Raw genomic sequence first — 13,100 nt, forward strand, 5'->3', positions numbered from 1 at the left:
ATGACAGGTATAATGTAATCCGTCTTTAGCAGCTTATGGTTGGATTCCTGGCTGCTTATTGCTAATTAATGTAACTTTTTTTCAATGTACCAAACCTTTTACTTAGAAATTAATATAGCTACGATTTACAATAAGCCTAAATACAACTGGAACAAATCAGCTTATAACTGATGATTTACAATTGGGGAGTTAAGAGAAATAAACGCATAATAAAAAACAGAACATTATTATAAAAGTATTCCCCCCTGCACCTGCACAACTATCACTTCCATATGCCTGGGAAGCTGGAGGGATTATTACTGAATTGCAGCAATGTAGGGGTGAGATATAGGAGAAGAGCAGAGGAGAGTGAGTCAGCATATTCTCCAGACTACTGTAGCTCTGACCTATGCCAACAGCTGTTAAATTATGAGGCCAAAGCACAGCCTCTGCCCGTGGAGCTTATCAGCAATGCTCAGACTCTATAAATAATGGCCACGAGTCAGAAGCACTAAAAGATGTGAACGCTTCGGCAAGTTAGGTTTAAAAGCAGAACAGAAAAAGGTTACAAGTACATGGTCATATGTAAGGACAAATCAGCCTCAAAGCTGATAAACAAAAGCTGCAATGTTAGTAACACTTATGAACTCTTCTAAGTGATCAGTTATTATCAATTTGGAAATGTTATGGTACAATTTCAAGTACCTTATAGTAGACGCAAGATAATTCCAATCTAGTTTTTACCTAATTGCTATGCCTATAAGCCAAAAGAAATTAAAGTGGGTGGTAATTTAATTCCTGCTAACTTTTGAGTGCAAATCCAACATAAAAGGAATAATTTGTTCCTCTAAAGACTCCAACTTTAAAAACCTTAATTCAAACTACAGGAGCTAGTATCTAACTTATCACAAATCCAAGGGAGAAAAGCTTAATTAGTTGGGTAATAGGGTCATATATCTTCTTAAAGGGTCACTTTAATGCACATGGCATGCTGCAGATGAGGTCTCAGAGTTTTATGTACCAGGAGATTCGTAGTTGCTTCATGTGGCCCTGAAAAACTAGCTATAAGCGGAAGACGACAAATGGCAAATGTTAAGAAGGTGCAGAGAGTGTTTGGCATGCAGTGGGGAGCGCACTGTTACCAGTAAAGTGCAGAGAAGTGAGGTGATTTAGCACTGAAAGGAAAACCTAATCAATTCTACAATCCTCCAATCAGCCTCTGGTAAGTCTCACTTCTGCACATATCATTACTAGAGACACACTCACATGCATTTTAATTTCACATTACAAAATCGTAAGAGCAAGAGAAACAAGATGGTTAAAATCTTGTTCATTTTAACAGGTCTGTAGAATATGCATGCAGTATTATTCATGCAGATCTAGTGATTTATTTTCATCTAAGTATTGAACAACTAAAAGACATGATAAATAGTAAAGATAGACAGGAAATGTCTATAAATAGAATCGGGAAAGAATGTGTCCATGAAAATGAAATATATTTTAAGACAAAGAAAAGTGATTTGATGACAGACAAAATGGAGAATGATCAGAAGAATAAACTAATTGTCAGCATCCACAAAGTCAAAGGGTTAATTATACATTTAGTCTTGTCAGCAAGATCTGAAAATGATAATTTTGTTCTTTTCGTACCTTTCAAAACCAAATCTTTATTCCATTCTGTGCCTAAAACTGAATAGCCAATCTTTAGTTCAGTCATTCTGCTAATCGGAAGCATTTTAATCAGTGATTACATTTTCTGGCTTCCCTATGACCTAGTTATTGGTATTAAGGTATTTCACAAATTACTTTCTCAATGCTCCTAAACTTTTCAATCTTACCCTTCCAACAGTTTATAGCTCTTTTCTTAAGCTACCAAATGCAGCAACAAATCGACTGTAGGTTTCTCCAAATTAATGGAACAAAAAGTAAAACAACTCTGCCCCTCTCTGATCTATTGCTACACATTGCCAGACAAGATTGCTACACCTTCATTGTTGTAAAAGAAAGACACAATGGGAAACACTTCCAGACATCAAAACACTATGTTAGTGAAAGCTAACCAGAGTTAACCATCAGTATCATTTTAAAATCCTAGTTGTGCAAAAATTAGCATTACTATTAAGCAAAAAACTGCATGGACTACATTAGCATATAGCCCACCTGATATGGATACTATTAGCAGGTTTTTTTTATTCCAAGGTCTATGACAAAAGAAGCAACATTGTAGAAATAGTCTTAACAATAAGTGAGTTGAGTTTGAAACTATATTAAAACAGGTAGGTACATATTCTACCCCTAGGCATGAACATTTGCAAATAGTGAATCAATGTTAAAAAGCAACTTTATAAACAACATTAATGTTCAATATTATATCAATCTGAGGTGGTTTGTATTGCTGCATTGCAGAAAATGTAAAACTTGGTAAGTCCATTTTTTTACAATAAGTGCATTTTGTCTTGAATTGTATTAATGCCAATGCATTGAGACAATTTATATTTAAAACAAGAACAATGACAATTCCTAATCATCTTATTTTAAGGGTAAAAATACTCATTCCATTGGCAGATCATTCGATTCACCTACTCTATTCAATGGTAAATCCAGTAATTTTAAGATATTTCTACTCATTTTTAGACCCTTCCTGCAGTGTGTTGATTTTTCTTTCTTTAATAAAACTTTTTAATAAATCATGTCACATATTTTTGTTTCTTATTTCAATAATCATACAATTACTCAATAAAAACCATTTGGTTTTTTACTCAAGTTTATCATCCCTTTAAGGATCCCAGTCCAAATAATGCCTACTTTGTCTTAGATGCCCACAAGCAAGGTTCAGTGATGGAAGAATCCATCAATACTTCTCTCATTTTTTAATTAATGGAAGCAATCCCTTTGAATCAATGCAGCAAGTTCAGTTTTAATTAGGTATTTATTTGATTAATGCCAAAACATTGCACTGCAAATTACCTGCCCATATTTTGCAGCCAAATGGAGTGGGGTCCAAAAGTTGTTGTCGGCCGGATGGGGGTCTGCTCCACTTTCCAATAACACTGACACCACCTCTCTGTAACCACTGGCACATGCAATGTGGAGCTTTTCAGAAATGGAAATGCAAAAAGAACATATGATTAGAAAAATACAAAGTGGTAAAGAAAGAGTTGGAGAAATCAAAGTCAAATATTCACAAGCATAAATCTTTACAGCAGTTATTAAATTACCAGAGTGACTCCTTCATCATTTGGCTGGTTAAGGCTTCCCTTTGTGGTTACAAGATTTTTCACATCGGTCAGCATGGTGGTTGGTCTCTGTGTCTTTATAATATGCATGGAGGCCACATCTACACCTACAACACAGTAACATAATATTACATTCCTGTTTTTATTACTGTTACCAATCATTCATTTATGTATTCACTTAAATATAAAGCACAGAGAGGCGCAGCAATAAAACTGAGACACCTCAAGCAGATAGATAGATTACAGTGTCCTATAAATCCTTTATACCCTTTTGGTTTATTTAACATGTTTCACAAAACTTGGATTTTGTGACAAGTCAAGATAATCTAATGTTTGATTGTGCAGTGAAAGGAAAATAACACATAGCTTGACATTTTTTTTTTGTAATTTCTGACAGATTTTGTGTGCAGAGAGACTGAATGTTTCCTATAGATTTAAAGATAAATCCAGCTCAGACTGGATGCAGAGGGTTTGTCATAATCAATTAGCAACAAATTCTCCATTTGATGTAGACCTGGACTTCGCCTGTGGCTACACTTGTAAACATGAACCTGCTTTGACCTAAACTATTTTATGCATGTGCATCAATGGATGATCCATGGGACAGTGTTTTACAGGAGGTTTAAACTTTGATATATATATATATATATATTGAACATAACTCCTCCTTTAGCTCTTCTAAAATGTTATCCTCCATGGTGTATCCTTTGGTTTTCATGATGCTTTTTATTTGCTAATTTTGTTAAGAAAACCACTGATATATTACAGAAAAGTTGTTTTTTTAATGAGTACTTCTTTTTTTATTTCTTGAACCAAAGATGTAACAGACTGCAAAAGATTTTGTGTGTGTCAAACACAAGAGGCTTGGACACTTTACAGATTTTATTTAGAACATTTAGAAAGCATAATTTTCCTTTCCTTTTACTGCTATACAGTACAATGCCTTTAGTATAGCAACCAGTGATAACTGGTGTGGTAGCTACTATATAACACTGCTACACTGGTTGTCATTTATTAATAATAATAACTGAACTTTATTGATCTCACATTGGAGAAATTTACTTCTGCATTTAACCCATCCCCTTCGGGAGCAGTGGGCTGCTATAGTGCGGCGCCCGGGGAGCACTGTGGGAGTTAAGGGTCTTGCTCAGAGACCCAGAGTGGCAGTTTGTGGGAGTGGGGCTTGAACTCAGAACCTCAGGATACTAAGCTCTATGCCCTAACCACTTTTTAGACAAATTTGACAATTTGTGTAAAAAATTTAAAAGGAAAAAAAAATGTTTTCAAGGTACTGATTTTCCCAATTTTGCTTATAGATAAATTAAAACAACTTGTAACTCTCTGAAAGTTCCTGATTTCCAAAAAGCTGAACAGATTATTTACAAGTGCTCCATAGTGGTAACCTGCACATGATGCCAACATTTTCACCTAATCAATTAAAGGTGAGAACTTGTGGGTCGAGCAAACAAACAAAAGGAGACCTAAATGGCTGCATGTTCAAATCTGTACAGGTCAGTTTCTTTCTTTCTTTTTGTATGCAAACACCAAGCACAGCTTTCATTGTTGTAGCACAGTACATTGATTAACAATAATTCTATGTACCTGATATCTGTTGTAAACTAATGAGATTTTACCAAACCAGTGGTTGGAATCGGTTGATCAATATGTTAATCTTTACCAAATAAATGATAGCCTCGGGGTCAAGAGTGGTGATCTTTAAATGTAAGGCCAAAGGAGAATTTTAGCCTGTAAAATATTGTATTCCGCCCAAAAACACATTCATGATAAAAAAAAAAAATAAATAAATAAATTCAGTCCAATTTAATCTGTGGTTTGATGACAGTACTGGTTTAGTCAGTTATGATGCTTGTTTGGAGAAAGTAGAGCGAAGTAAGACAGAGTCTGGTCATAAGTTTACATACACTTTTTTTCTTTAGATTCCAATGGCTTCATATTATTCACTTTCACAGGGCAGAATGGTTACACACATTAAATTTAGGTGATTTTTGAAACAAAACTTGTAATGTGAAGAATTTGAAAGATGATTCTCTTTCTTAATTATTTTATATTGCAAAAATGCAAGCCCTCAATACCTGACAGCAGTTACATATTTTTAAGTGTAAAAGTCTCATCTCTCATAAATGTTTTTATCATCATAGCTAAATCTTGATCATATACTCTAATCATAAAAATATTGGATCATGGTCTTCACCTGTTAATTTAAATCATAACCTAAATGTGTGTTTCAACATGACAAAGATCTTATGTATATCAACCATTGTCGCTATCTGTTTATCTAAGCAGAGTTTTGGGGTGCGGTGAATTTCTTATAATACCTCCCGTGGTCCTTGAGTAAAAGGTGTGTTCCACTTTGAAAAGATCACCACTCCACTACAACCAAACACTTTACATTTTGAATAGTGTACAAATGTAAAGTGAAATACCTAAAGGGAACCCATGCATACACAAGCTGAGCATACAGCTCCATGCAAAAAAAAAACCACAGTTGGGATTAAAACCCAAGACCATCTTGTTAGTTCGCAGCTATCCAGAACAACTGTCCATCTCCTATTCAGATCAGATGGAACTTTGGATAACTTACATTTTGTTTCCTTAAACCACATCCACCCCAAACCTCACCCAAGTTAAGAACATATGCTTTAACCAAAACAGGAGGAGAGGTCAAACATAGTGCCAGAATTATGTCAGAAGCCCAGCATGTGGTAAAGGTAAATGTTGTTAGGGACTTGTTAGGGATATCAACATAGTGGAATTTGTCAGCTATAAATTTACTTGAAAAAGTACAGACACTCTTGACCCTGTGAAGCTTGTAGAAAATCCACCATAAATTCAATTAACCAAGGATTCCTTTAAAGGGGTCATAGCATGTTAAACCAAGTTTACATTGTCATAGATTAATAATGATAGTTCAGTGGGGGAAACGGACCAACAGAAAAGTTCAAACCCCACCAACAACCCCTTTCTCTGCAAATCTCACAATTCTAAACTTCCACTGTAGTCGACCAAAATCCCGGTCGATTAGAAATTCCCCCTCGGACATTTTTATGGTATGAAAAGTAGGACATGTCCGGGAAAAAGAGAACGTCTAGTCACCCTACCATATCAACAATTTGATGTCTCAGTGAGAGAGTGCTTGTTACTATGATTTGTCTGTGCTCAGTAGCTTTGCTAGTTTTACACCAACCAATCAGCGCACATCTTATCTAAATATTCATAAGCATACCATAAAAGGAAGAAAACCTGTTGTTTCATTCTAGGGCTTTTAACCAGGCATGCATTAGGGCTCATAGAACAGCTAATATGCCATTTTCAGCCCAACCAGTGTTACACACCCTATTCAGAGACCTTAAGGACCAGCAGCAAATACACTATATAATCATTCTACGACTCCTATAATATACTGTATTTATCCCGATTGTCTGCTATATAATCCTACCAGTGAAAAAAGCATGGTTCAAATACAAAAAGTTAAAATGAAACATGAAATCCATACTAATGAATGAAGTCAATCCAATATTCTGACCAGACAATGGTGATAGTAAAGGAAAAGAAAGGACATTAACCTTCAGCTCCCATCTCCTGGAATAGGGACACATGGAAAATCTGTCTTTCCTATAACTGCACAAACTTGATAAGGATAGAGAGCATACAACCCTGTTGCTAAGGCAACAGAGGCTGATCGAGCCCTTGTGAGTGAGGGTATGTTGCATGGAGGCAAAACCCAGTGGGAAGGGGGGTAGGTTTGGGAGATCACAACATGGTGCTGTCAGAGAGAAGATAGCTGAAGTGAATGCATCTGTGGCTGTGGCTGTGTGGGTGTGTTCTTTGGTGTGCATGTGCTTCTATACAAATTTGCTATCCTATGTCAGAATGTGACATTTATCATGTGATTTATTGCAGACTCCAAAGGGCTGATGCTAGATACAAAGCAGAAAGATACACCCCTATTCTTGCAATGTTTCTATGTTTTCCAGTATCATTCCCTTCCCACATTTTGTCTATTTTAATTTAATCACATCAACAGTCTTTACTTTTCATTCAGTTAGCCATTTTGAATGAATTTTGCCTAACTGCTTTTTTCTCCCTTCTATTTTCAGCTAAACTACTGACCTTCGCCTTTGTCTCTAAAGGAGACAATTTTCCTAATCAACTTTCTCTATCAGACAGCCTGTGGCTTTATTTGACCTTGAAACAGCCTGATGTTCAAACGCAGAGCAATGCATTTCACCTTAAAGCAAAGAGTCTATGTAGGTGTAGATTAAACATTAAACTAAGCATTTATATGAGTGAAAGCTTTGTGAACCGAGAATGCCTGATAAAAGACTCATTTTTGTGTTATGGGGAAAATTGCAAAATTGACAAAAAAAAAGCTACAGATCCTCAGAAAGCTTTACCATTGTCCTCCAAATACTTTCGGAGAATATAGCTGGTCTCCGTCCCCTCAAAAGTGTAGTCCAGAGGAATGTTTCCATTGATATCCTGCAGCAAAGCGTTAACTCCAGCCTGTTAAGTAAAAAGCAAAGGAGACAGAAGCATTTATCAGACCTAAACTGAAAATAACTATCAACACCTCCCAGTGACAAACCTGAACTGAAAATTATTTAAATAAAAGTAAAGAACTCATTATACAGCTATTTATCCACTTGTGAGTTACAATTTAGGAGTTAGGGATTGGTCAAAGCAGCCAGGGACTTTTCCAGATTAGGCATCATTTTATGAGTGATCACTCAGAAGAGCATTGAGCAATATACAATTGAGGGATACGGTTTTAAATGTCAAAGTTTTAAGAATCACAAAACGTTGGTTCAAAATCTTGCCAGAGACAGAGGAGGGCTTTTTACAGTGGGTTCTCTGAAGAAATGAAGTGGAACTCCCTTTGCTCTATCTCTTGGGTTAAGCTGTTAGATTATATAGAGGCCAAAAAAGAGCATGTCCATAGATTTTTTTTTTTCACTTTATAAAATTATAAAAATAAATAAAAATCACAGATGGCTACAGATGGACTGGTGTGTGGTATCACAGAGCAGAGTTCAACCAGTTAGCTTTCCTCTGGTTGCAAACAGGCCACCATACACATCAGCATCGTGGCAGAGCATAAAAGCCATAAAATATCTAAGAAACAAATGTAATAAGTCATAATGCTTAAAAAGTTGTAGTTCACATGATTGCATGGCAAAAGTATTGCTAAGTTTTTTTCTTTGTGTTTTTTTCCTGAACAAACTTAGATTTGTTAGTGAGATACTGTAGTCAGTACAAGCATAAGCGGGAAGCAAAACTGCAACAGCCATAGGCTTTATCTAAGTGTTACTTTTATTATATAACTTGAATAACATTTCATAATTATGAATATTATTCACTGGCTTAAGAACCCAGTTGTTTGACAAATAGAACCAATATTTTCAAACAGAAAGGTAATTTAGAACTGAAACTAAAAAAATAGACAATATTAGTTTTTAATGCAAAGTAAAGCTGTTTGAAAACATTCATTTCCATTCGAATCTAGTGAAATTCATTTTCAAAGTAATGCATTTCATTTCAAAATACATTAAAGCAGATTCCATCAGAGCATTCCAAATTCAGTTTCTCATGACACAGGTTCCAGCCCATAAATTACCCAACCACATGGCCTAAAACCCAAAGGCTAACAGATTTTACCTCTTGCAGTCAGTTGACTGACTTGATTAAATGTTGTGATATATATTGAAATACAGTGGTAAAACATAACTAATTTAATCAGAATATAGCAAAAATATTCTTTTACATCAAGGATAACATTTGTGCTTGGACAGAGAAACTCCTGTGATAATGTTGATGTGTATTGCAAACTCAGAAAATTGACAATAGGCTTCTTCAGCTGCTGCTATTGTTGTTTAAGTCACTGATCTTTCTCCATGAATGGAAGATGACTTAAAATTGCTTAAAAAAGTTCAACAAGCTAATTAAGATGGCTGTTATGTTCTAGGAACTCCTTTAGAACCTCTGGAGACTATTTCACAAAGAAGAATTCTTAATAAAGTAAAGAAAATGATGGACAACAGCGAGCATCAACTTTTGAAGATTTTTTAACAACAACAGAGTGTCTTCAGTCAGAAGCTTCTCCAGATCTGTTGCAAGACAGACTGCTACAGAAAATCCTTCCTGACTACAGCCAACACCTGGATAAAAAACAACGTACAAGTTACTGCAACATTAATTTTCCCTTTGGGATTAAGAAAGTATTTTTGAATTGAATTGAATTTGTTCTTTGAAGTAAACATTTTGGATTTCTTACTTGTATGATTATGCCACTAAATATTGGAGGAATAAAGTAGCCTATTGGAAAATAAACAAGTAATAGTTGTATTTCAGGATGACTGTCACTCTTTGATACATTTAGATGCAACAAAACTCCCCTGAGGCACGGAGAAATTGACTGCTGATAGGAATTAGGTTATTTTCTTCTCAGTCTAACTAAACCAGCAACCACATGCATATTTCCCCAAGCGCCATCTGCCTGAAAAACTGAGACACAAAGATTCCTACATAAGGTAGATAAAGAGGCCAGGTGTTTACAGCTAACAATTCATTTTCTACTAGATAAAGCGGATCAATCCTGCATTTGTAACAGTTTTACAAGAATAAAGAAAAAAATTATAAAAATTGATTGATTAAAGTATTTGATTAAAATAGATTGGCAAGTTGGGCATGTATGCTCCTATGGGAAAAATAAAATGTGAGAATCAAGAAACATGATCGGAAATAAGGTAGGGCTGGACAATATTTCAGTATCGATACATAATGCAAAATGATTTATTTTAATATTTATGAAATTACATAAATATATGTCTGATATTTCAATATACAATACAGTCCATGAATTTCAGCCATTTGTCACTGAAGTTAAGGATTTTACTTAGTTTTATGTGGCAAATATTTCTAAAATGATGGAAAATAATTGTTATTGTTATAAGTGTTTACAGGTATCTGTTGTGGCCAATCTTTTTTTTTTTTTTCTGAGGCTTTTATTTTTTTCCACGTCAATATACGAAAATTTTTAATATGGACCAAAAGTAAGAAATTTTTCTTGATATAAGTTTTGGCCATATTGTCCAGCATTAAATCAGGGTATGCATAAATGTATTGTAGACAACTACTACTAAGCATAGAGGTTAAAGTATATAATATATTTTTAAGTGACCACTTTTTTAATATAATGTAAAACACTAGAATTGTTGGCTAGCATTTAGAAATATAACTGCTGTCAGGTTTTCATTAGCTAAATAAAATCTCGCTAAATCCCAGCAGGGCTTTTAAGCAGTCAATGTTCAAAATTAGAGCATTTGGAAAAGTAGTGAAAACAACAGAGTATATTAATGGCCTGGTTCCCTGCTGTTTGGAAGCAGAAGATAAGAGAATTAATATCATTGGCAGTGAAGTACTCCATCTTCTCATCAACCCCCACCCTCACTGTGCCCATGAGAGATGACTGGCAAACCTCTCAGTCAGCAGAAACCACTCTGTCTCCCCAGCATGGAAACGGGAGACAGGAAATCAAGGAGAGAAGCACAGGGCCATAGAAGAGAAATGGGGAAAGAGATGGCGGAGTAGGACAGAACAGATTAGAACACATTAGCTGCTGTATTTCTTCCTGTGTCAGTCAAAGATAAGGATGGCTCAATCAGACTCCTTTTGTTCAGACCATTCTTCAATTTCCAGTTAAAATGTAAACCGTTTAAATTAAGGGCCTAAAGAAAATCACTTACAGCTGCTCAGATAAAGAAACATCCCATATTTACTTTGCAACAGAAAGTCACATTTACTGAAGATGCCTGGGAGAATTTGCAAAACCAAGCAACTGAAATTAAATAGACGGCTTGCAACATTTTTCTCTGAGTTTTAAAATTTACAGATCTGGACTGGAGGCACTGCATAATTGCACCATATATATTAATGGTTTGAACTTCCATATCAATGAGTTATTTTGCACAATTTCTTTTCTCCCACACTGTTTACATTTGATCACTGCTGCACTTCATGGAATGGAAATGTTCATTTACTCTCTGAAACCTGTATCAAACTAAATTTCGTTTGTATACACTCTGTGTATACAAAATGAAAATAAAAGTTGTCTTAGGCCCTTTCTCAATATGTGTACTTGTGCGTTCTCATGTGCTTGTGAAACATCATCAACCGCAGCCCTAGTACTGTTCCAATTCACAAGAACAGTATACCGAGAATGGACAAAGTCCCCAGATGTTGTTCTCGCCCCTCCCTATTTACCGAGCATGCATCAGAGCAGACTTGTCTGGTTCTTGAGTTTGACAGCTGTCTTAGAATGCACCGCGGCAGCAGCAGCTTTCAATGAAGGGTTCCATTGATAGTTAAAAGTTCTCTTTTCTGCTGCAGTTGTTCAATAAAAGTACATTTTAAGATAATTATAATTTGAGGCAAGAATATTACACTTTAAAGCGTCACTATGTGGACCATTTACCGATTTAATGCGTCATTTAAAAGAATTCTGAAGTTAAGAGGACCACGGCAACCAGTGGACCTCCGAGGCTAATAGCAGCCAGGGCTAACCGCAACCCGTCTGCAGCTGCCCTCTCTCGGCTTAGCCGGGGGTTAGTCCTGCTGGCTCTGATGGTGCTATTTTTTGTTTTATTTGGGGAAACGTTCATTTAATGTGTGTTTATCTGACTGTGTTCATTATTATTCCCCCACTAAATGAAAAAAAGTAATAATTTATTATTATATACAGACTATTAATAACAGGGGGAGTAATGCAGCTCTAGATAAGCCGGGCATGTGGTGACGTCACAACTACGCTTCTGTTCCAATTGACCCATATTTATGCTGCGTGCTCCCGTTCTCACCAAGTCCATACTTTCCTGTGTTCTTCTCAAGAACATACTTGAGAAGAACACGAGTTGCGAGGACACGAGTCCGTACTCGCGTTCTTGTGAATTGAGAAACGGTTTTAGTCTAAGGTGGGAGCGTTTTAAGGCAGCTATTCCCTGATGTCTACAGTACCTGGCTGGAACAAAGGAACCTCTGATGTGTTTGGCCTTCTGCTAAGCTGCTAAGTGCTGGAGGAAAACTCCAGCCTTCCAAATGGATTCACAGACGTTCGCAGGTCTGACACCTTTGGGGACAGATTCTCCAGTTAAAAAAATGTTTTTGATGATTTTGATCATGTTGTGTGTATACTGTTGAGTAAAGACTAAGCTAGGGTGACCAGACATCCTCTTTTTCCCCGACATATCCTGCTTTTCCTATCTATAAAGATGTCCAGGAGGAATTTCAAAATTGTCTGGGAATTTGGTCGACTACAGGGCAGCAGAACCGATCAGTGAGCTGCTGGGCTGGTCCAGGAACTCCGCCTGAAGGGGGCAGGGAACACCGGGTAAAGTTCGGTTGCTCCGTCCCCCGCTGGCTCTCTGCCCATGTTCGCTGGCGTTACCGGACCAGTCTAGGAGCTCACAGCTCGGTTCAATTGCCCGGTCTGGTCCAGTTAGCTTCTACTGTAGCTCACTCAAAGACTCATTTAACTAAAGGGTATCGGTTCCCGATTAAGCAAATCATTAAATAAAACATTATTTGGCCAAATTATGTTTTAATCACCTCTTGGATTGCATTGTGAAACGGTTTTAAAAAATACCAGTTTCCCTAAATTAGTTAAAAGCAAATTTTATCACATCCCAAATTCTTCAAGATAAAACTTTGTTCTCAAACACAAAATCAATGCTAAACTGTGACATCATAGTATCATTTAATGTATTATGGTGTTCAACCATGTTTCTCCTTCTTCTTTGTACATAGTAGGTTAGATAAGTTGATTTTCACTAGTTTAAGTTAGGATTTATCACTGAAATATGTTTGTTAATA

At 36.2% G+C, this 13,100-nt stretch overlaps 1 protein-coding gene across 5 annotated transcripts in view; it reads right to left on the reverse strand.

Annotated features, from left to right (window-relative positions):
* Window positions 1–13,100, reverse strand: part of myo16 (myosin XVI) — a 133,959-nt gene that overhangs the window by 71,450 nt on the left and 49,409 nt on the right. For all 5 annotated transcript variants that reach the window (XR_001481802.1, XM_015393166.1, XM_015393168.1 and 2 more), the window contains exons 5-7: window positions 7,631–7,739; window positions 3,198–3,322; window positions 2,947–3,072 (exon numbers count right to left, since the gene is read on the reverse strand). Coding sequence is in view for 4 of the 5 variants with exons in the window: in XM_015393166.1 (XP_015248652.1) it covers window positions 2,947–3,072; window positions 3,198–3,322; window positions 7,631–7,739 (360 nt within the window). In the remaining variant the exon portion in view is untranslated. The remainder of the gene's footprint in view (window positions 1–2,946; window positions 3,073–3,197; window positions 3,323–7,630; window positions 7,740–13,100) is intronic.

Source organism: Cyprinodon variegatus, unplaced genomic scaffold, assembly GCF_000732505.1.
Source record: "Cyprinodon variegatus isolate N-32 unplaced genomic scaffold, C_variegatus-1.0 Scaffold628, whole genome shotgun sequence".
NCBI lineage: Eukaryota > Metazoa > Chordata > Actinopteri > Cyprinodontiformes > Cyprinodontidae > Cyprinodon > Cyprinodon variegatus.